This window comes from Perognathus longimembris, chromosome 2, assembly GCF_023159225.1.
Source record: "Perognathus longimembris pacificus isolate PPM17 chromosome 2, ASM2315922v1, whole genome shotgun sequence".
In the NCBI taxonomy this organism is placed as follows: Eukaryota; Metazoa; Chordata; class Mammalia; order Rodentia; family Heteromyidae; genus Perognathus; species Perognathus longimembris.
This window is the reverse complement of record NC_063162.1, coordinates 34,901,043-34,926,455: the sequence shown is the minus strand read 5'-3', so window position 1 is coordinate 34,926,455 and position 25,413 is coordinate 34,901,043. Positions and strand designations below refer to the sequence as shown.

Sequence of the window (25,413 nt, the reverse complement as noted above, 5' to 3'; positions counted from 1 at the left end):
TACAGAAATGGATTTAAGGAATCACACAGTAGTCATATCATGATTAATATTTCTCTGAAGTCAATTTAAGTCTATCCCAGCTCACTTTCTATTTTATATATTCCATATGATATATCACTGGCCATGAAATTGCTTATTATATGTAATTTGGTTAAACATTTAATAAATTATAATATATAGAATTTTACCTGTACAAACTATAAGGCAGTAATGTAATATATAAGTCTCACTTCAGTGCTTACCCTTGATACTTAATCCCTCCCTCTTTCTCTACTACATATCACTACATAGCACTTTGTGCTTTCCTTGTAATGAATTTAAATGTTGCTTTTGTCCTTTGTATTTTCTGTAAGCAAATAAGGGAATTTGTTTATCCCTTTCAACTCTATTTCACAAATCGCATATGTGTCTTTTGAAATGGCATCACAGAGTACTAGTTGCTATATACATTAAATAGAAGATTTGCATTCTCAAAATTTTGTAGACAAGAAATCCAAGATCAGGGCCAGACATCTCTACTTCCTGAGTAGCTAGGATTGTAGGTGTAACCCACTGGCAGCTGGCTTTAATATAGATTTAAACAGTAATTTTGTGCTTCAATATTTGTACATGACCAAGAATCATTTGTCTTTTTCTGTCAGTGAATGTTCTGTCCATTCATAGTGTAGCATTCTTGTCAGTCATGGGGCTTCAACTCAGAGCCTGGAAGCTGTCCCTGATCTCTTTTGCTTAAGGAGAGTGCTCTATCAATTTGAGCCACATTGCCATTTCCAGTTTTCTGGCAGTTCAATGTAGGTAAAGAGTCTCACAGATTCTCATGCTGGCTTTGAACTGTAATCCTCATATCTTAAGCTTGTAAGTAATCAGGATTACAGACATGTGTGCCTGACACACAAACTATTTTGAATGCATGGTGAGTCTTTTTTGTTAGGTAATTCATAAAATATAATAGAGATATGGAATCCTTGTCCTTGATATAAATGGCAAATATTGTCCCAGTTAGTCACATGATTTTATTTCATTTATGTTTTGTCATCCAATTTTGTATCAAAATGGAATTTTTTGTTTTAATCAGTATTTCTTCTTACAATTTTTTTTTCTATTTTACTTTTTAACTAGCATACGCTTGTAGTATGCTACGTTGGGAAATGTCCAACCATTCAAATAGTGTACTTTGAACAAATTTGCTTCTTCCACTGAAGAGCCAGACTTGGTATAACACCACCAATTAGTGATTCTCTCTTTTAAAAATATAATACAGCAAAAAATAGAATTAGGTCCCTCCCAGCAACCGGCCTGGCGGCCGCACGGCCACAAAAGTAAGGAGGCGGAGCCAAGACGGAATTTAAGTTTTTGACATTGAAGTAGGTCTACACATTAGGAACTCATGTCTTTTCTTACCAGTGAGGCAAACTCAGAGTCCATAGCATCCTTCTCTAAACAAGGGATCATGAGTAGCTTTCTGCCTGAGGGGGACTGTTATGAACTTCTCACCATTATAGGCAAAGGATTTGAGGACCTGATGACTGTGAATTTAGCTAGGTACAAACCAACGGGAGAGTATGTAACAGTCCGGAGGACTAACCTGGAGGCTTGTTCCAATGAGATGGTGACATTTCTGCAGGGGGAGCTGCTTGTCTGTAAACTCTTCAACCATCCCAATATCGTGCCCTATCGAGCCACCTTTATCGCAGACAATGAGCTGTAGGTTGTCACGTCATTCATGGCATATGGTTCTGCAAAGGATCTCATCGGCACACATTTCATGGATGGCATGAATGAACTGGCCATTGCTTACATTCTGCAGGGGGTGCTAAAAGCCTTGGATTACATCCATCACTTGGGCTTTGTGCACAGGAGCGTCAAGGCCAGCCACATCCTGGTCTCTGTGGACGGGAAGGTCTACCTTTCCGGCTTACGCAGAAACCTCAGCATGATCAGCCACGGGCAGCGGCAGCGCGTGGTCCACGATTTCCCTAAGAATAGTATCAAGGTTCTGCCGTGGCTCAGCCCCGAAGTGCTCCAGCAGAACCTTCAGGGTTACGATGCCAAGTCTGACATCTACAGTGTGGGCATCACAGCCTGTGAACTCACCAATGGCCACGTTCCTTTCAAGGACATGCCTGCCACCCAGATGCTCCTGGAGAAACTGAGTGGCACGGTGCCCTGCTTGCTCGACACCAGCACCATCCTGGCCGAGGAGCTGACCATGAGCCCCTCACACTCCGCGAACAGTCCCGGCCTGGGCGAGAGCCTGACCTCCAGCACCTCCCGCCCCTCCAATGGCGACTCGCCTTTCCACCCCTACCACCGGACCTTTTCCCCTCACTTCCACCACTTTGTGGAGTAGTGCCTTCAACGAAACCCCAACTCAAGGCCCAGTGCCAGTGCCCTCCTGAGCCACTCCTTCTTCAAGCAGATCAAGCGGCGTGCCTCGGAGGCCCTGCCGAGTTACTTCATCCAGTCACCTCCATCACCAATTTTGAAAGCAGCCAGTCTCGGGATCAGAATGAAATCTTTGGCCTGGTGACCAGCCTGGAAGAGCTGGAGGTGGACGACTGGGAATTCTGAGCATTGGTAGACCATGCTCTAGGCCCCGGCCTTTCCTGAGGGCTCGGTGCAGATTGGGTAGAAAGGAATTCTGCCAGTCAGAGCAACGTGCTGGCTCATTGGAGGGACATTCCAGAAGAGACCGCTCCACGGCTTTAAGATCAGGAATGGTGGAAGGTTTCCAGCTCAGGGGACCTCAGAAGGAAGAGATGCTACTTAGGCCCCGAGGCTGAAGTCCAAGTCCTGGGTTTGACACAGGGTCCAAAGGAACCATTACCTCCTCTCCCCACCGCTTGTTCTGCTGCCACTCTTTCCCTATCCCCAATTCTACAGGCCAATTCCTCAGTGATGAGGCAAGTTAGCACGAAACTGCCTCCTTTGTCCTCAGGTCTCGCTAATAATTGAAGGGCAGGGTAATTCTGTCATCTTAAACACCAGCTTAAAAGCTGGGGCAGATCTTCCTTTCCCTCTTATCTCTCGGACTCTGACACCTGAACTCCTCCGGTAGCTCATCTGTTTAGTTTATTCCTTTCCCCAGAATCCATCTTAACCCTTCTGCCCGCTGCCTTGGTGCCATACTGTCATGCCTTGTCTGAGGGCCTAAGTACCTGTGTGTATCCGTCTTGTCCAAACAAATTAAAGTTTTCAAAGACTAAAAACAAAAAAAAAAAATAGAATTAAAGTTATTTTCTATAGGAAGAAATCTAGTTAATGTTACTAAACTGCTTACATTTAAGAAATTGTACCATGATATTAAGAATATTATCAACTTTATATTTGAATTTACTCTGGGTGACATAATTAGCTGAACACTTATCTTCAAATATTCCTACCAGATGGGGCAGAGTATGTTCATAGTTGTTCCCAGGCAGTTTAAATATGCAGTTTAGATATGCAGTTTAAATTGCTAGTCATTATTAATTACAAGATATGTTAAAAAAAAACACAGGCTATAATTAAGATTTATGCACCATTAAAATATAATTTTATAATCCCAAATTTCTTTCACTTCACTTAATGTCTCTTTTCATATGAGAAAGTTCAAAACTAATTAAAGAGCTCTCTTAAAAATCCTTCTGAAAATCATACAAATATTTTCCATTTTCTTACTTATAAGTTAATTAATTATATACCACATTTGTGTCTGCTTTCCCTAGACTGCATAATTTTTAAACTTAATTTACTAATAAAATTGTAATTTTCTTTCTCATTTAATGAAGGGAAATGGATAAAGCAGATACCCATATTACATTTTGTTCTCAATTACTCACTGAAATCTCAATGTCTTTCAGGCACTCCTGAGGATTACCCACGATTTTTCCATATGCACCCCAGAACTGCAGAACTCAGTCTCTTGGAACCTGTAAACAGAGACTTTCATCAGAAATTTGATTTAGTTATTAAGGTAAATTAAACTAATATCTTATTCCCTTCTATTTGTGAGATGTTAATCAAAGAAAAATGTGTGGCTACATTTGTGTTTTAAGAATTAACATGGATGTGAAAAGAAATTCACTATTTTTCAAGAACAACAAGTTCAATGAGGTGCCAGTGGCTCATACACATATTCTTAACTACTCAAGGAATTAATATCTGGAATATCATAGTTGAAGGTCAGCCTGGGCAGAAAAGTCTCTGTGACTCTATCTCTAAAATAATCACCAAAATGCTGGGCTTTTTGAAGTGTGGTTCAAGACATAAAACACAAGGTAAGCCAGCAATCTAAATTTGGTCCTGGCAAAGAAATAATAATAATAATACATGAACAACATATAAATTCATATGTTCTGTTTAAATACATTGCATTGTTATTTATCAAGGCAACTTGATAAACTTGGCAAGGTAATAAAAATACTAATATGTGTGTATGTTATAATTGCTCTGATCAATTATATGAAGTAGACATAAATAATATAATACAATCTATCTTCTAACATTTATGTTTTCATTAAAAGGATTTTTTCCCACAAAGAAACAAGGGTGATCTTTACAAAGTACTCCATTTATATTATTCAATAATTTATTATTTTTAATGCTGCTGTTTTCTCTAAGGTAAAGAAGAGAGGAATTTGCTCTTCCAGATACTTTAAAATAGATATCTCCTTACTTTCTTTACATTAACAATCATAGACATTGAGACAATTTCAAATCCTGAAATCTTTAAATCTTATTTAATTCATGAGGAGCAGAAAATGTTCATAGTTTTCTATGTCTTTTTTTTCTTTTTTTTGGCCAGTCCTGGGGCTTGGACTCTGGGCCTGAGCACTGTCCCTGGCTTCTTTTTGCTCAAGACTAGCACTCTGCCACTTGAGCCACAGGGCCACTTCTGGCCATTTTCTGTGTATGTGGTGCTGGGGAATCAAACCCAGGGCCTCATGTATATGAGGCAGGCACTCTTGCCACTAGGCCATATCCCCAGCCCCTCTATGTCTTTTTAATTTGACTGTGGTATGTTAAAATAAATCCTTGCTAAAACAAAAAGTTTAAATTAAAGTTAAAATGTTTGAAACACATCACAATTTAGGTTTAAAAACTAATATATCATAATTATAGAATCTATCAATGCTGTGGAAGCTAGACATTTGTCCTATTAATTCCAGTGGACTTCTTTGAGAAGATGAGAATTAAGTTTGGCATTGAAGAACAAGAATTGGGCACCTAATTATGGGAATGAAAGAAAGCTCATCATAAGTAAAAGACAAGACAACAACAAAATCATGGAATGAATCAAGTTGACATTTTAGGAGTTTTATTATTCTGTGCATACTAAATGATTAGTCACAGAAATGAACACCTATGGTATTTTACTTTCTGTTTTAAATTTAGAATAATTAAATGAAGTGATTTAAGAAATCTTCCTGAGCATTTACCTTATATATGTTGTTTCCTGTATATTTTCTGAGATACCCTTACCCCAGCTTTCATACTATATGTTCTTTTGTACAAAATGTGAAGTACAAAACTAAAGGTAAGTGCTTTTAATGATGAATTAGAGGAAAAAAATGATAGTTGATATAGCATTGTTTTAGCCATGCTCTTCATATGAGTATGTAGTTGTTTAGTGTTTAATTATCTTTCAGTATAACTTCAAGAAATACTATATAATTTAGCTAAAATAGTTGCAATATTTTGTACAACTGCCAGAGAGAGATTTTGTCTATCAAATGTGTATATGTATGCACATACGTATGTATATACATGTATACATACGTATGTGCAGACAATATATATGGAGAGAGGCAGTGCCAGAGAGAGAGAGGGGGGGGAAACAGATATGACATAGATATAACACATCAAGTGTTAACCAAGAAGCTCAGGCAGAAATCCACCAAAGAAACTAAGCACAGAAAAGGGAACTTAGAATTAATAAGAAGATTGTGGAATCATTTTGATGATTACCCCAGGCCACAAAATGTTAGATTGAAAGTGTATGGCCAATTAAATAGAGCAGGGGATATGTTCTATTATACAAAAGAATAAAATAAAAGCATCAGAGCATTACACAGCAGGGAAAATTCAGTTAACAGAAAAGAAAAAAAGTGTTGGGTGTCATATGGACAGAGGAAGGTACTTTGTATGTTATTTAGCAAGGTTTTGGGAGTCATTCACCAAAGTACCATTACTTGTCCATTTATATAAAATGGTCATGCTTTAGATTTATCAACTGACATTGACAGTATTTTTTTAATTCTCATGGGATTATATAAAACCAAAAAAAATGAATAGCACCTGCCATCATCTAACAAGGGCCCTATACTGTAAGGGAGTATAAAATTTGTCAAATCTCTGCTCCCTTATGGCCTCATCTCAAGCCAAGTAATACCCGTCATTTTCCTTTACTATCAATGCCAGCTTTTGTGGAATACATGTGTAAAATATAGTTCAGGTCATCAATTACATAAAAAGTCAGTTAGAAGGGTTTAATAATGTTTTATAATATGAATAGGAGATTTTGCGAGCATTTTTAGATCCAAATTGTGTGTTTTGTGTGCAGCCACACAATATATCAATTTGTAAGAACAATCATTTGTTACCTGCTTGAATAATAACTATGTATTGTGGCATGGTTCAGAAACCCAGTGAAACTCTACAGTCTGGCAAATCTCTGTAGTAAGTCTTTCAAGCCTCTTCCCTTTTTCTTATTTTAATGTTTCAGTTTTCATTTACCATAAAAGTTTTATTGGTCTTGATCCAAATTTCAATTTTGAAATCTGAAGGAAGAAAAAGTAAAGCGCAATAAAGTATCTATTCCTAGGCTTTAAAAAAGAATTCTACTTTAAAAAGCAGCATGCCCACTTAACAGCTGGTTAGTGTCACAAATTAGACATTAATCATCCTTGCTTTTCTTCTTACTATCTCTGCTAGTGATTAGTCAGTGTACTGACAAGTAAAAATGTAAAAGTGAATCTAGGAAGACAGAGTTGGATAGTTTGCAGAGTGTAGCATATTAAAGGATTAAAACACATCCAATAGGAAGAGCAAATGATGTTCCATTTCACCTCACAAACCTAACCTTCCAGAAATAACTATAATTTGAGAATATTTAAAAATATGACATAATTTGTTAATGGGAATCATACAGTTGAGTTGGCATTAATATTTGTTTGTCTGTCTTTTTCTTCTTTTGTCTCCCTCCCTCCTTCCTTTCCTCCCTCCCTCCCTCCTTTCCTCCCTCACTCCCCCTTTCCTCCTTCCCTCCCTTTGTCCCTCCCTCCCTCCCTTTCTCAGTTGGTAAGAGAATAACTATGCTTTTATCTAAATCTATTTGACAAAAACTTTGACTAAACTTTAGTTAATCAGAGGGCATACCATAATTGTATGTTTCCTTTATTGTTACTCTGTTACTCAGAGATCAATTGGATATCTAGCAGGCTTGACTTTAAATTGTTTTATCTCCATTTCATTAGTCTATTATTTCATATTCTAAGCTCTTACCATTCACTGTGTACATTTTGCTGAGCAGCCTTAGTGGACCACTTACAAAGCCCTAAATTCATCTTGCTATTTCTAGTCCTTTTGCCTTTGCAGGTGTAGCCCTTCTTTCTGAACTAAACCTCCCTCACCAGGTCACAGTGGTTTCATTCAATGTTGCTTCAACAACTTTTAAATAAAAGACTCTTGTTCTAGAAAGACATAGCAAGTTACTAGGATCCTCTCCTTGCAGCTCATTGCATGCAATAAGGTGGCCCAGAGCATTCTACAATGAATTTGACTGCTCCCTTCCTTCCTTCGTTCCTTCGTTCCTTTGTTCCTTCCTTCCTTCCTTCCTTCCTCCCTTCCTTCTTTCATTCCTTCCTTCCTCTTTCTTTCTCTCTCTCTCTCTTTCTTTCTCTCTCTTTCTTTCTTTCTTCCTTCCTTTCTTCCTTTCTTTCTTTCTTTCTTTCTTTCTTTCTTTCTTTCTTTCTTTCTTTCTTTCTTTCTTTCTTTCTTTCTTTCTTTCTTTCTTTCTTTCTTTCTTTCTTTCTTTCTTTCTTTCTTTCTTTCTTTCCCAGTCCTTTTGCTTAAACTCAGGGCCTGAGCACTGTCCCTGGGTTCTTTTTGCTCAAAGCTAGCACGCTACCTCTTCAGCCACAGTTGTACTTTCAGCTTTTTCTGTGTAAGTGGTGCTGAGGAATCGAAACCAGGCCTTCATGCTTGCTAAGCAAGCACTCTACTGCTAAGCCATTCCTGGCCCTGTCTGCTCACTTTCTCTTGATCTTTTCAGATAGGAGACTTTGTTACTGTTTTTATGCTGTATCCTTAGAATCCATATAGCACATCCAGGCTATATTTGCAGTAATGGTTTCCTTCCCACAGAGTTATTCTTCTCAAACTGCTAAGGAATATTTTAATCTTCCCTATATTTAAACAAATACAGTGAAAATATATGAACTGGGTCTATAATGCATCTTTGTGTAGATTTTAAATTTTTCTGTGGTGAAATTCTCAAACATTTTTTACACTTCAATAAAAAGACTGATGTGTTTACACATTGTTCCAGCTACTCCTGACTCCATCAAAACAGATATGTATGCTGAGCACTAATGGCTCAAGTTTATAATCCTAGCTATGCAAGAGGCTGAGATCTGAGGATCAAAGTTCGAAGCTGGCCCTAGCAGAAGAGTGTGTGAGACTCTCATCTAAAATTACCCACCAAAAGCTAGAAGTAGAGCTGTGGCTCTGTAGAGCTGTGGTAGACTGCTAGCTTTGAACAAAGAAGCATAGGGGGGCAGCACAGCAGCCTCCCCTGCCTTTTCCCATACCCCCACCATGCCCCCAAGAGCCATATTTCTTCAGCTCTCCACATTCTCTATGGTTGTTTTGCTTGCATCCCATACAGTTGTCTTTCCAAACTTAGCTTTTTGTTACCTCTCATTTATCTGCTCACACTGCTCATATGGAATCTTTATAACAATGACAGAAATACATCACACAGCTGCATGTGGTTATTCAGCGGAGGCTATGCCATATGGAAAGATCACAGGTGTCAAGATCAAACAGATTAGAATGTCACACATCATCTCTCATCCCTTCTCAAAATAAAGAAGAAACCTCACATGAAAATGAAAGAACTATTCAAATTAATTAAATCTGGTAAGGAGATTGTGAAATATAACTTATACTTTCCTTCTGTTCTTCATGTATTCTGAGCTTTGTAACAAAGGACTACATAGGTAGGAAGAGTAAAAACATCCCTTTGAAGAGATTAAACAAGAATTGTCAGTGACACAATGCTAGGACAAATTTACAACAAAAATTAGCATTTTTCCCAGCCAATGGAAGCAAGGTACATGCATAGCTAACAAACTTTATAGATGTATGGCTTCTTGCATTTGTCCAGTTATAAACTCCTAATCTTATTCTTACATCTTCTTCTTGAATGAAATATGCATGCACTGCTTTCCTGTCAATGTAATTTAGTACAAACAATTGCATGTAGTTATTTACTTATGAACAACAGAAATTAATTTCTAAGTATTCTGATATTGTGAAATAGGCAATTATATATTTGAATTCTTGTTAAGTTTCTTCTGGATTTCAATCTGTCAATTTCTCCTTTTTTAAGGGTTAGAGACAGTGAGATAGCTATTTGAGGTGACTGTTTATAAGGGCTCTAATTGCATTTATTAACGTGACACTCTCAAAACCTAATCAGTTCACGCATCATCTTCCTATAACACCATCACATCAGAAGGTTGGATTCTTAGGGGCACATTTAGGCCACTGTATACTATATCCTTGTTCATCAGGTTAATGTATAGGTTCGTATCACCAGCCCCCAGCCTTAATATCAAGATCATTAAGAAAACTGGATGTCATCTGTTAGTACTGATGAGAAAATCATACCATGCAAAAATTTAGGCATGAGAAAAATACTTCCATGGATTTCTAAATAAAGCGTAGCTTTTCTGGAACACACTCATCTATTTGATTCAGCAGTAAATATTCATCTTACTTTTTTTTCCTAGTGGCATTGTCGTTTGACGTGTTACTCTAGTCTGCTGAGGTACCATTGAAACATACCTCCAATCTTGTTATCCACTGCTTATTTTTAGGGTCAATAATTGGTTCTCCTCTAGACATGTACCTGAATCTTGCTCCACATATATTAGGCATCTCATCCTTACAAGGATCACAGATGTGTACTACCAAAACTCAGCTCCTCTCCAGAGAGATGAAATTTCATGAACCTACCTATTCAGGCTGTTCTGGAGCCTCAATCTTCCATCCTTAGCATCCCACATAGCCTAAGATAAGAGGATCTTAACTATGGATTTCAAGCTATTGGGTCTTAAAGCTTTGCTGTCTGGGCCAGTATACACCTCTTTTCAGTCACCCAAGTAGCTAAGCTACTTGAGTCATCAGCGTCTCGTTTGTTCAAACACTTCATGTGTGTGTTTAAAGTTAAGTCACTACATGCATTATTATTTTACTTCTTTATAAAAAAAAGCTATCCTCATATTTTCTTCCACTTATATTCTCAAACTTCTAATTAATAGGCTGGATGAAAAGCTCTTATGGCAATTAATAAATTAATATACAAGGGAATAATGGATAGTGCCTCTTTCTCATACCTCTATTCATCTAGTGGCCTTACTTAGAACAGAAATAGAATGCAGCTTATGAGTGAAGAGGCTGTCCATTTGTGGAAGCTGATGAAAGACGTGCAGAAGTGACATTTTACTTGGCCACCTTCCTTCTTCCTAAGGTGACCTACAACTGCTTGAAATATAAGCCTGATTTATACAGTCTCATCATAGTACCTTTGATTTGGGCCAAGCCATATGTCTTGAAGGTCAATGGAAGAACATGTCAGTAAGTTAACATCTTGTAAAATGTCCAAATTAAACTCATCTTCGAGAGAATTCTTGCCAACATTTTTTCCAATACACACACACACACACACACACACACACACAAACACACACACCTAAGTGCACCAAATCATTATTCCTAAATAGTCTTTACTCACAACAAGATACTTGGTTGATGCAGGAAAAATACGTGGGCACCAAGTTCCATTTTTCTATAAGAACATTTAGGACAAATACTGAATTTACCCTCATAAACTTCTAAGCTCTGAAATATAATCCCATTTTGAAATCAATATTCTTTGTGACTTTTTATGTTGCTCCTACTTTTAAAAAATCACATAATGAAAGATGGATTTTTGCCATACACACAAAGCAATTTGGTTTGAATTTCAATGGGTAAAGGAAACAACAACAACAGTAGGAATCTCTCAGAAACAAGAACTGAACAAAGTGGGCTTGCTTTATACCATGAGTTAAAAGAAATACCATGAGTTCAAAGACAATAGCCATTGCTTCATAATCACCAAAATTAATTATATATTCTACTAACCAAGTTTTAGGGAGAAACAAAAAATTTTTTGGAGTTACAAAAAAATAGATTTTGGCTAGGGCTGACATAATAGTACAATGTTATGATGGTTCTCCTCCTCACAATAACCAACCATACTTTGACATACGCTGATTACTCAGTTTCATGAAGCTGGGATCTTCTCCAGAGTTCTGGACTTTTCTTCTTCAAATTATGGAAAAACTGCTTTAGTCATTTGATGTTAGTTTATATCTCAAACTATAAACAAAAAGAAACATTTTTATCATTGGAGATTGCTATGAGCTTTGAGTATATTCCCATTCATTGTAATGAATTATATACACTCAGGTATAGTTTTTATTGAAATAGAAACAAAATATACTTTGTTCTATTAAATTATTTCCTTTGTGGAAAATAAATCAATATCTATCTTATTCTTGTATTTAAGGGTTACTGAGAGATTGCAACTTATATCTCAAAAAGGCATTTTTTCCTTTTCAGTAAACAAAATAAGTTTATATTCTTTTACAAAAATGATACTCATTGGATTTATAAACTTCAAAACAATTTTATTGTTTACAATACAATTCTTTGTAATTTGTTGATTAATTTTTATGTGATTTTTAAAAATTTAATATTTTTAAACATTTTAGTAACTTACCGTCAAACTTTTTAAGTGAATTTTAATGTTGAGTATTAAAGTTTAAAAGAAGCTCTCTAGGGATAAAGGCACTGTAATTTTATGAGAAGTCAGGAACTAATGGAATTGAATTATTTTAAATTATTAATTAGTTGGCTTTATTAATATGATCTTTGACCAAAGGAGCATAGGTTTGCCACAAGCGATCTCTCTTTAAACATTCCAAAAGAAAATATATGTCCATAGAAAGAAAACAGAAATGTAACCTTTTTGGACTTTGGGCCCCAAAGCCATTATAAAACTTTTGTGAGTTGAGCAGGTTCTTACAGAGAATTTTATTATACAAACGAGTTTCCTTCCTTCTTTTCCCAGCTTTGAAGTCCAATGTAAGATTGAAACTTTGCTCAAACTATAAAAGAGTAATAGCCATTTTGCTTAACTGTCATAAACAGAGTTATCTTAAATTGTCACCCTGGGACTTTATTTCTACTATAATTGCAAAACTACTCGCCAGTATTAGAGAAGCTAAAATTAAAGCCCATTTTCCCCCAAAAGTAATGGATTGGACATAGCTTATGAAGTATTTGCCCTACTTTCAAAATGAAGATTTTCATGTGATTTGTTAGGACACTAAAATTCAAGTAAATCATATGCTGAAATCATTTTGGAAAATAGGAAGAAATAATAAAATTAAAATAATAATAGATGAAGTTAATAAATATTAGATACACTGATGCCTCCCCTGCAAATATGCCCTGGTGATTACTTCAATTGACAAGAACCAGAATTTCAGAAATAGAAATGTTCAAAAGATATCCTTAGAAAAGTGTAATAGGCAGCAATTACATTGGGGCAAGAGAAGTATTCCTTTTATTAATATGAATGCTTTGCATATACATTAGAAATACTGAATTTTAGTATTTTTTTAGTTGACTTCCTAGAGCAAGCTTCATTAAGTTGTGCCATTCAGTCTAGTAACATCTGGTGAAAGACAGTAAGGTAGTCTATACTTTGGGGCAGATGTTCATAGTTGTTTTGTTGTTGTTTGTTTGTTTATTTATTTTGGTTGTAGTCCTTAATTTTGAATTTAGTGCCTAAGTGCTGATCCTCAGCTTCTTTTTGCTCAAAACCGTTACTCTACCACTTGAGCTCTATATCCAGCTTTATTGCATAGGTTAGTGGAGATAAAGGTCTCAGGAGTTTTTGTTGTTGTTGTGATGGTAGTGGTGGTTTTTTTAATCTACTGTGTGATGCTATTTTTTTTTCTTTATTTTATCCCCTGCTGTCACTGTTTTGTTTTGTTTTGTTTTTTCATTTTGGTACCACATGTCTTGTATATATGTTTATCTGGTTTGGGGAAGGGAAAGGGAATCACAAAATGGTAAGAGAAAGGACAAATAATGAACCTATGCAACAACACTAGATTGGAAATGAACTTAACAACTTGGGGTAGAGAAGAGTTAAAATAGAGGTAAAATGGGAGAAAATGAAGGAGAGGGTAACACTGTTCTACAAGAAATGTGCTCTTTACCTTATTTATGTAACTGTAATTCTTTGGTATATCAGCTTTAAAATAAAATAAGAATAAAAGATTTTCTTTTATAAACAGACCATCAAAGGTCTCAGAAAGTTTCCTTCCCAGGCTGTATTCAATTCATGACTCTCAGATCACAGCATCCTGAGTAAATTCGTAAGTTTTTGCTTTTTTTTTAGAAAAAAACACACACTTTTACTCAAATTCTACTGATAAGATAGAAAAAATGTAACTAGAGAGTTTTCACAGGAGGAAATTTTGTAGATTAAAAAATAAATAAATTTTATCTTCATGGTATCGTATACTGTAACCAACCAACAATCCAACAATACTACTTTTTTTCTATGATTAATGTAGCAGGTATAGGTTCTAGACTGAAGTTCTTCACCTTTGTGAAATAATTCAATTAGTGGCAGAAATGAACTGACAAATCAAAAATAAACTTTCTTCAAAGAATTTTTGGAAAGTATCCTCAGAGTTCTATTTAAACTAAAAGAAATGATTTATTATATCTGATCTTGAGAAAAACTTATTTAAACATCACGATATTTTGAGGCTAGAAACTAATAATATTGCTAATGGTAATCAATGAATAACTGAAAGTTTAAACAGGTTGACTGTGTAAACTAATGATTATTAATCTTCAGTGAACGATATTTAGTTCTAATTAAAGTGTGTGGGGGGGAGCGGTGAAAGAAAGCATGACTTAGCCTTCTAGTAAAATGCATAACAACACTCTGTTGTTTAAGAAGTAAATTTAAATTAATATAAGAGGGAAATTTATGTATGTTTGGTAGCTTGATGGATCTACCAGAATTTTAGAGCCAGATGTGAAGATAAATACACTGCAGTTAGTATACAAGTATGCTTTGAAAAGGTCCATCTTCTGTACATTGAAGGTTAGAATACAGAAATGTTTAACAAGAAGTGTGCATTGACGAAAAAGAGAGAGGACACAGAGGAATTTATATTACACAATCTCACTGTAACCTACCTGCCTTGACAGGCACTGACATCATGATGTTCAGAGCATGTGAAATTTCACTCCAAAGAATAACATAGTGGATAACATTGAATCTATCTTTATTTTTCACTTTTAGGCTGAACAGGACAATGGGCACCCTCTTCCTGCCTTTGCCAGTCTACACATTGAGATACTGGATGAAAACAACCAGAGCCCATACTTCACCATGCCCAGTTACCAGGGTTATATCCTAGAGTCTGCTCCTGTGGGAGCAACAATTTGTGATAGTCTAAATTTAACCAGTCCCCTAAGAATTGTAGCTCTGGATAAAGACATAGAAGACGTAAGTTCACAACTTCTCATACATAACTTCGTATATTTGTTTTTATTTTATTTTACTGTAGGGGTGATGTCAGAAGGGTTAAACTCACATAAGTAAGATAATGAGTACATTTCTTGTAAAATATTTTTATGCCCTCCCTTATTTTATTCCCATCCCCATCTCCTCTCCTCCCCAAGTTGTAAAGTTCATTTACAACATAATGTCGTGTGAGTATAGCTGTTGCCTTGGTTCAACCTTTGTCCTTTGTATCACCATGTATATTTACATTAATAGCAAATCTTCTTAAGGATAGTTTTGTAAACTATAGAACAGAGAACAAGTTCAACATAATGAATCTTGGCATTATAATTTAATTCCATATAAAGATATTTTAAAACAGGTTCTTATGTCCATCTGCAGCTTCTCAGAATATGGAAGAAAATAAATGTTTCATTTGTTGCTGGTGAAATCACTGGCACCATCTCTTATACTAATATAAATTGAAAACAAATGTATGCAATTTTGTAAAGTAAAAACATTACAAAGTGAATATAAACATCATGAAAGCAGCCTAGATCATGATCAGGGAGAATTTTTGACCAGGCGTATGGTCCTTTATTAAAAACATACACATGGGCACAGCAGACCCACTCATGTTTCCTCACCTTACTCCACATGTCTCTGTCACTTGGTTTGTGGTAATGACTCTACCTCCCTGAAGGGGAAATTATCCAAAAGAGGCAAAACAGAATAATTTACCTCTTTGTACATAGTGATACTATATATAGCTAGGATATCAAGTCAATAAAACCAGAGTTTATGGATGGGAGAGGTAGCAAGGCCGAATCAATGTGAGCATAACAGAATATTTTTCCCAAGTTAAGAAAAAGAGGTGGCATAATTGAATGTTTTCCAAAAAATTATCAAATAATTGTTTATTTGGATTCTACCAATTTTTCATGATGAATGATTGTTATTAAGTATCCAGAAATTAAATTTATGTAGACATTTAGTCATATAGCTTTCTAAATGAACACATATGCTTTTTATATATTATTTCTGTAACCTCACAAGATATTAAGAACAGTCTAATTCTACTTCAAACATGCTCTGAAATGATCTCCTTAAACCCGTCCCTAGAAAATTGATTTTTCCCATTAAGGTTGAAACCTAAGAAACTTTATTGATTTTTTTACATATTCTTTATTCACAAGTAAAAAAAAAGTGACAAATTTTCCAAGTTTGTTTCCTTAATGTGTTTGTGTTTTTAGTCTCTTCTCCATCCCTATAAGTAACACCTTACACTTCTGCTATTAGAATCATCTCTTTGGAAATTGTCTCCTTGCTTAAATGTATCTTTCACTCAGCTACAAGAGTAAAATCTGATTATATCAGAGAAATTTACAATATTATTTTATGACATCAATTTCTCTGTGAAAGAAAAATTACTTCCATGTACTTATTCTGTTTCTTGCTACCTGAATGTTTGTTATTTCTGAAACTTTATACTTCAACCAATATATTTGTTAATTACTTGCATTTTTCACATCTGCCATGGTACATCTTATCTAATTTTAGCATTTCTTATGTTTTGAAATATTTCATCTTTTATATAAAGCAATGTATATACCTCATATTCAGTGAATAGTGTCTATTTATGATTCAGTTCATGCATTTACTTATTCAAATATCATATTCAGAGTTTTTATTAAATTGTCATTCCTTGATGCATTTGTCGAACGTTGTGTTTGCAACTTTATAATGTGTATTTCTCCCTTACATATTTTAATTCTCTTGAGGGTGGGTCTGATATCTTAATAATGTGTTTTGAATGCCTACCGAAGATATTTAAATCAATTGATCAGTTTTAATAATTCTTTAATATGCTGATAAATTCAGATATGATTGAAGGGATTGGCATACCTAACCTATATTTCAGGAATTCTAATGATACTGAATTAACAATTCATTTCAGGTCCCATTTCATAGCTGGGCAAATCTAATTCATAAAGAACTCTTTATTATATTAAGATGAAACCAGCATACTTTCAACTTCTTATTATTCTTTAAAAGTCTCTATTAATTGGAACACAGAAAAAAACTATGTTATTAATGGGTTTGAAGGGAGATTTATACTCTTCTAAATCATTTTATTTTCTTACTTACCACTCTTATATGAAGTAAATTAGTTTACTGTGAAAGTAATATACATCTCTATTAACTAAAGAAAACATCAAAGATGTTTTAATATAAAATAAAAGAATTTGATATAAAATCTTCCTGCTTGTGGGATTTGACACTAGTAAAGATATTTAGCATAAGATAACTTGTTTATAAAGACAGAAACATGTGCAATAAGACTGTTGTCTACCTAGAGGTTGGAGAGAGAAAAAGACAGAGAGAGAGAGAGAGTCACTGCAGGGGATTGACTCTGGTATCGTTTCTAGATTGACTATGAGGCAGCCAAAGCCAAGAAGAGGACAAATTGAATTTATTTGCCCAAAAATTGAGTTGTGTTTTTCTCTTAATTTGGTGAAAAATAAGGCAAAGTTTTACTAATAGTAGCATGTACTGATAAGTGATGATATTATGCATAGTGTAAATTTTGAATTAAAAGGAATCAAAAAAAGTCATAGCAAAATGGAAACATTGATTACTAAAGAAAATTTTACAACTATGATTGTTTTCTAAGGACACATAGATAACTACATGGATACATAAATGACTATGTATATACACACACACACCTTTTTCTTATTCATGTATTTAAAAACACATTATAGTTCTAAAATAAGGTCCACGTAGAAGTAGACAGGGTAGTATACATGATTTATAAGAACTATATTGGAGACTATTATATTTTCAGTTTTGAGACACCAAAACTGAATGAATGAGTTCTTGATATAAGAAGTATGGAAAGAAAACAATCAGGAAATATTAACCATATATCTTGGGAAAAACGATAGTAAATCTTAGTTCAGTATCATTTGTTGTATTTGCATAAAATGTTATTGTAAATACAAGCATTTTGGGAATCCAGTTTAATATTCTCATTAAAATATTGTGTATTTCAAGTGGTGATTATATATAAATATCATTGTTCTAGCCTTTATTTATCACAGTGGTGATTAAAACTTTATAAATTTTTGGAGAATGTCATAATTTAAATCTGATAAAGAATGTTGTTTATTGTCTTTCCTATTATAAGTATGTTTTTACATGCTTTGTGGTTGTGGTCTCTTATACTCACAGTGTATATTTAATGTCCAACTTATGTTTAGGTTCCCCCTGGTGGAGTTCCTGTAGGTACTAATTGTGCCTTGTGTGGCTGGTTGCCAGTTGTGCTGTATCCTGTTTTTCTTTTTTTCCTAATAAAACGTCATCATGTACAAACATATCTAAAATTTGACTATGAAACTAGAAACACATTTCTGTTATATTGTTGGTTCAAATGAACCCATAATATTTTAATTTAAATAAAGTTGTTTCATTATTTATGGGTTCTTAATCTATAACAGATAAGAATAATTCATCATCTTTCTAAAATATTCTAAATTTTAAACCAGATGTTTCAGCAAAACACTTTTTAATTAAAATTGGCAGAATAGATGACATTTATTTTCAGTTCTCATTGTAGTTTGTCATTTATGTACCTAAGTAGGTACATAAGTATGCATGTGTATATGCACATATATATGTTAAATATACATATATATGCACATGCATATGGTCTGTGTGTATGAAATAACTTATTTGCTTCTTATTAGATACCTCTCACTTATAAACAAAGTTCTATATGGTAAAATGACTTTGTTTGTTTTATATTTACCTATCAGTTTATTGTGGTGTTAGAGTATTTGCTTTTGTTTTCATTTTCTCTGTCCTTGTGAGTGCATGATAGATTAAATTTTACCCTCTCCAAAGAATGTATAATAAATTATAATAAATCATAATTGTGCTTTACACTGAATGAATATTTCAGGGAAAATGAATATTCCCTTCCATTACACAAGAAGATGCTACTTACTAATAATTCCTCTGCATATGTATTGAACATACATTCTACAACTTTCTTGTCCCATGTAAAAATTTTCAAATTGTGAACAGTTTTCCATTACAATTTTATGTCCTTAGCTTTTGACACTAAACTTAGAATGATATTCCCTCATTAATCACCTTTACCATCAAATCATGTATAAAATATATGTGTGTCATCATTTGCAGATATTCACCTCCCATATTATTCCTTATTCCTATTTTTCACAGTCTACCTGATAGTCCACTCTCTAAACCTCCTCATTTTTTATTGTCATGCTTCATTGTCCTTTACACTTTTCATGCACCCATCCAACCCTTCGAATTTTTATTCTTTCTTTGAATTTCAGCAAACAATGACATATCATTCATGGATAGCAATAAAACATGAGTTTACAATGCCAAGATAATTATTTATCTGTCTTGAAATTTTGAAATATTTTCCTTTAAGTTTATGTCATTTTTTCTAGGCTCTTTAATTAGTTATACATAATATTAAAGCTCATTATTTCAATTAAAGTAAAAATTATGCTTCGATTTGTAAAAACCTTACAATATTTACAGGAGAAAGGGAGCAGGCATAATATTTATAAGTTAATGAGTACGATATTTCCAATTTTCCTTGTTATGTTGTAAGATAAAGATAGCATTATGCATATGAGTGATTTATTATTACAACATTACTGTAAACTCCCAAATTAAAATTTAGAGCTCTGTTTTTCTTACCTTATTCTTATTAGGTATTTCTTGAATTCAATATAATTATGAAAAGCGTTGATATTTAATAATCAATAAGACTATATTCAATTGTGTTGTTTTCTATTCTTCCTGTCATTTTCCTTGTTATCTATGATTATTCCAGTACTCTTTTATTATATTTGTGTACTACATTATAGATTACCATCTTTTGGATTGTTTTCCAACTTCTTTTCTCTTTCTCACTTACCCTTGGCAGTATCAGAATTTAAATTTAAGTCCTTGCAATTGCTCAGCTTGCTTGCTTCAGTGCTCTAGCACTTGACCATGACACCAAGTTGACTTTTATTACTGGTTAATTGGCAATTCCTAAACATTGGTGCTTGGGCTGGCTTCAAACCAGTCCTCCAGGTCTATGAGTCATTTATGAGCCTTTATGAGTCATCAGTGTCCTCAAAGAAATTCTTATTACTATTCTATGTACATTTGTGCAACAGATTTCAAAGAGTGCCTCATATATTCAACATCATATAAAATGAATTTGTTTTTCTTTAAAGACAAAAGATCCAGAGCTTCATCTTTTTCTGAATGACTACACATCAGTGTTCACTGTCACTCAGACTGGCATCACTCGCTTCCTCACCCTGCTTCAACCAGTGGACAGAGAAGAGCAGCAAACATACACCTTTTCGGTAAACACATATTATGATTGTATATCTGTATTGTGTTAACTGATAGAGACATCTGGTAAGAAAATAAACATTTCAGATAATACCACAGAAAATATATTTTTTTAAATAGGCTGGGAACATGGCTTAGTGGTAGAGTGCTTGCCTAGCATTCACAAAGCCCTGGGTTCGATTCCTCAGTACCACATAAACAGAAAAGGCTAGAAGTGAAGCTATGGCTCAAGTGGTAGAGTGCTAGCTTTGAGCAAAAAAGAAGCCCAGGGACAGTGCCCAGGCCCAGTCCAAACCCCAGGACTGGCAAAAAAAAAAAAATTTTCACATCTCTCCCTTTTCTATTTCTGCATCAGTATAGAAATGTTAACATTTTTTTCCACAGAAGCAAATACTTTCTCAGTCTTTATCAACTGTGAATGATAGTTGCAGATTAAAATACACCAATTTTTTTCTCTGACTCTCTGTTTGTACTTTTCGTTTTTGTCACAGGGTTAGAATAGTGCTTTTTGATGGGATATTTTCCCTGTAGAGAGTATTTGGAAACATTTGAATTGAATTTTTCACTTATCACAACTGTGAAAGATAACATACATCTGATGTGTAGACAGAACACTGGTAAACAACTTAAAAAGTGAATAGCTAAATAAAACCTAGATCTGCCTTATAATATCACTACTATGGAGATTTAGAAATGCTGCATTTGGCTCATCAGCAGGGAAATGAGCATAGACTATTAAAGCCAGTACATACACACACACACTCATACACACACACACACATACATACACACACTCACATATATTCATTCATTTATATGAATAAATCTATATTATATGAATAAATCTATATAAATCTATACATTTATACATATGTACCTATACATATATATATATGTATACAGAGAGACACACACAATGTGTGTGTGTCTGTGTATCTGTGTGTGTGTGTGTGTCTGTGTGTGTACGTATAGACTAGTATGCTTGGGCAAGTAGTAAGTACAGTTAAGAAGAAATTTAAGAGAAAACTGAGCCCATAGACACAATTGAAGGGAGTTGCCTACGCATTTTTCCTAGAGAAGTTTATATAGCACTTAAGAAGAGTTTCACCAAACCTTTCATGACTGTTAAACTTCCATGTATAATTGGGTTCAGAAGTCATAAATATGGATGTCTGGTGGTTGCAATGCTCAATCTTCTTTTAGGTACTTTTACCATTAATAATGCAGTTTAGACATCACTAGTAGTGAATGCAATGAGTCTTTCAAAGGTATGGTAATTTTAAGTACACTTATTACAAAAACACTGTACAGTATACAAATTTTGTGAATGCAAAAATTATTTTTCTAATTAAGCTTTAAATAGTAAGTTGTGGCAAGGTCTTAAGGATTAGCCATCCTATTATTTGAAGCTTAAAAGACTTTTTTTCCCCTTGATTTTCAAAGTGAAGTACAGAGGGGTTACATTTTCATATGTAAGGCAGTGGGTACATTTCTTGTTCAACTTGTAACCTACTCCCACATTTTCCCCTGCTTCCCTCCTGCCCCTTCCCATCTTCTCCCCATGAATTGTACAGTTGGTTTACACCAAATGGTTTTGCAAGTATTGCTCTTGGAATGGTTTGTCTTTTTATCCTTTGTCTCTCAATTTTGGTATTCCCTTCCCCTTCCCTAGTTCTAATACACACACACATATATATATAGTATCCAGGGTAATAAGATCAGATAGAGTGATAGCAGGGATAAAACCACAGGAAGGGAATACAAGAAAAAAAAAGGGTATGGTTTCACATGGCATGTTGAAAATAATTACAGCAATGATATAACACTTGTTTCCATAACATGGGGTTCATTTCACTTAGCATCATCTTATGTAATTTATATGTCTCTAGGTAAAATGTGCTAAAGTTAAGTGCTTTAAAATAGAACTAAATCCTCAAATTGCCTCCTAACATATTAAAAAGAGCCTTGAATATATGTAGTAGTATTTTTACTTTTTCCTTCTATCTATAAACCACCCCTTGCTCTTTGAAACTAAATTACATATAAAAAACTTGTTAAGTTTTAGAAGTAGATTATGTACTGCTTATATTCAAATGATTCCTCTAACTTTGTTGTTTCTTTTTTCTTTCACCAAAGATAACAGCATTTGATGGTGTACAAGAAAGTGTGCCAGTCGTGGTCAATATCCGGGTGATGGATGCAAATGATAACACACCAACCTTTCCTGAGATATCTTATGATGTCTATGTGTACACAGACATGCGGCCTGGGGACAGTGTCATCCAGGTAATTGCACATGGAAGTTAGGGCACTCAAAGGAATTGTTGCATAGATTAGCTTACTGGTAAGAGCTGGAGATAACATGATATTGGTAAGAGCTAGAGGGTGTTTTCATAGGAAACTGAGAACAAAAGGGAGAGGCAGAGATGGGGAGACATAGATAGACAGAGAGAGAAGAGAGAGAATTGTTAAGCTGAGATTAAAGACTGTGGCATAATTAGTTCAAACATTTAAATTCATAATCCCATTTCAAAGAAGGGAATATATGCATATGTGTTTAGACAGCTAAATGGATGGTGGAGTTAAATTGGACTTATTAGCCATAATAGCAATTTATATGTATTTATTTGATTTTTTAAAATTAATGTACTAATCATGTCTAACATAATGAACATAATTTAAATATTAAAGTTATTTCACATGATTATAGAAATAAATACAGTTCTCTTGCTTATAAATGCAATAGACTGCATCAATAAAATGGTAGATAAAGCAGCTAGGTATTGGTCCCCTGTAAAACTGAAAAGTATTTTTTCTAATTAAGTTTTAAATATTAAATGGTAATGAGGTCTTAAGAATTAGCCATGCTATTTTATTTGTAGCTTCAAAGACTTTATTTAATTTGTATTTCCATAAGTAAAATATGATGGGAGATAAATGTGTTAAAATGCTGAAATCAACATAGAAGGGAAATTTAAATAAAATTGTTATTTCAAACTATATTTGATAACACATATCACAGTAAATATTTATTCTATGTTTGTCTTAAGCACATTAATGATTTTATTTGTATTTAGTAACCTTCAATAAAAAGTAATTAATCCTTAAATGATTTTTTATTCTTAATACTCTCAGTATAAATCATGAAGATACAACAATATTTGTCCTTGAGGCTTTAATCAATCTAAAATAGAGAACTCTGGAGGAGCTGATTAGAAATACATAATATCCAAGATTCATTTTGGCTTTTCTGTATACTGATCTTGATGCATAGTACTTAGATTATTAATACTGAAATAGAAAACTCCATGGCTTTCAGATGTTCAACATCAGAGAAAGAATTCATCTAGACTTTCCTCTAAATTTGAGAGGCAGACCTAATAAAGTTACATTACCTGCAGGCCAAAAAATCACTGGCTGTATACACACAATATAAGATGTGTCAAAAATTATTGTAATATATTTACATATGCTGAATAATAAAAAGAAATACATAATATGATCTGACCACATATTTTTACTTTTATGTGAATAAATAAGTATATTTTCAGTGTACTTTAAAAGCTGGCCAAATGGCTAAATAATTTTCATAAATCTTCATGTTCTGGTACTTACTTTTGTATCCAACATTAACTTTGGCCCTCTTTGATTACAATTATCCTTCAGTGCTACTGCGCTGCCTTGAAATAACTGAATACAGCACTCATTTTCTCATTTTTTGAAAGAGAATTTCTTGCTTCTTGATCTTCATCACATATTTATGCTTCAGTCCTTTACCTTTCTCTTCTGATACTTTAAAGAAAATTTTCTTGTGTGATGAAGCATCCTTTAGGAGTTTTCAGTACATTTTAATTTTCATTAGAAACTCCTCTCTGTCTCTCTCTCTCCCTCTTTGTGTGTGTGTGTGTGTGTGTGTGTGTGCATGTGTGTGTGTGATTGAACTAAGGCACTGGGTTCTGGGTCTTGAATTCAGGCACTTGCTCTCCCTCAGCTTTGTGCTCAATATATTATTCAACCAATTAAGTCACAGCTTTACTTTGAAAGTTTTGGTTTACTTGGAGATAAGAGTTTCACAGCACAGGCTGCAGGTCTCCATTTCCTGAATAGATACAATTACATTCTTGAGACACCAGCTGATGAAACTCCTGTTCTTGCAACTAATAGGTTACACAGTAGTTGTAGCCTAAGAACTGATACAATGAGAAACCATTTTAAAAGGTTGTTGTCCACAGTCAGAGGGACACTTATTGTGCACATGAATTCATACACACACATAAACACACACATGCACACTTGCTTTCTTTATAACATACCCTGTCTCATAAATATCAAACTCTGTATAACTATCTGAAATCCCCTTAATTTACTCATGCTCAAATTGTATACCAAAAGAAACCAGCAAACCTTTCTCTCTCATTTGCTGTTTTAAGACCAGGATGAATTAAACAGTAACATTTATTCAAAGAATTGATTATTGTTAACCACATTCTATGATTTAGTGTAAATTCAAAAGGAAACAGTACTGTTCCTATTTGATTCATTGACTAAAACATATTTTTATTACATAAAAAAGACTCTCAATTATGGGGAATTATGGGAATTTTTCTGAATATTTTGAACATGTGATAATGTTGGGAAATGCTTCCAAATTACAGCCATAAACTCTACTCATGTGTTGGTATAGCATAGTTTTCCCACTGAGAAAATTATCATATACATTTATTTTGAGGACAGGATTATAGCTAATTTGAACTTGTACTTCCTCATATATTATGGGTGAATAGCATGGGAACTGCTTATTAAATGTTCAATGAAGGGCTAAAGATGAAGGCAACTAGAGAGTGAACCATTGAAGATTGGAATAAGTAGAAAGTGACAAATATATTTGTCTCTATTCCTTATCATTTGGACCAAGACAGCTACATTTTTCTTTAATGAGGCATTCTTTCATAGGCAGCAAAATTATAGCTTACACAGATAAAGGGATGACAATTATTTCCATGTTTTTATTTAATTAGACCTGATTGTAGTCTCCATAATGAGATAATTGGAAATAAAAGTAAAAAGTAAAAGTACAGAGAAACAGCCAGCAGAGACTGGGAATGTTTAACTAAAGAAGCGATAGTAATTATGTGGTGAAACTGTAGCACAAAAATGTTTGCCTGAGG

General features: G+C 34.2%; 1 protein-coding gene and 1 pseudogene across 15 annotated transcripts in view; both read left to right on the top strand.

The window, feature by feature from the left end:
- Positions 1-25,413, top strand: part of Pcdh15 (protocadherin related 15) — a 443,526-nt gene that overhangs the window by 209,003 nt on the left and 209,110 nt on the right. For 13 of the 15 annotated variants that reach the window (XM_048338795.1, XM_048338794.1, XM_048338796.1 and 10 more), the window contains 4 exons: positions 3,843-3,955; positions 14,648-14,854; positions 20,122-20,256; positions 22,382-22,531. In XM_048338795.1, the coding sequence (XP_048194752.1) occupies positions 3,843-3,955; positions 14,648-14,854; positions 20,122-20,256; positions 22,382-22,531 (605 nt within the window). Of the gene's footprint in view, positions 1-3,842; positions 3,956-14,647; positions 14,855-18,114; positions 18,136-20,121; positions 20,257-22,381; positions 22,532-25,413 lie in introns of all 15 variants that reach the window. The other 2 variants (XM_048338792.1, XM_048338793.1) reach the window with 1 other exon arrangement.
- On the top strand, positions 1,388-2,594 carry LOC125346332 (annotated as a pseudogene).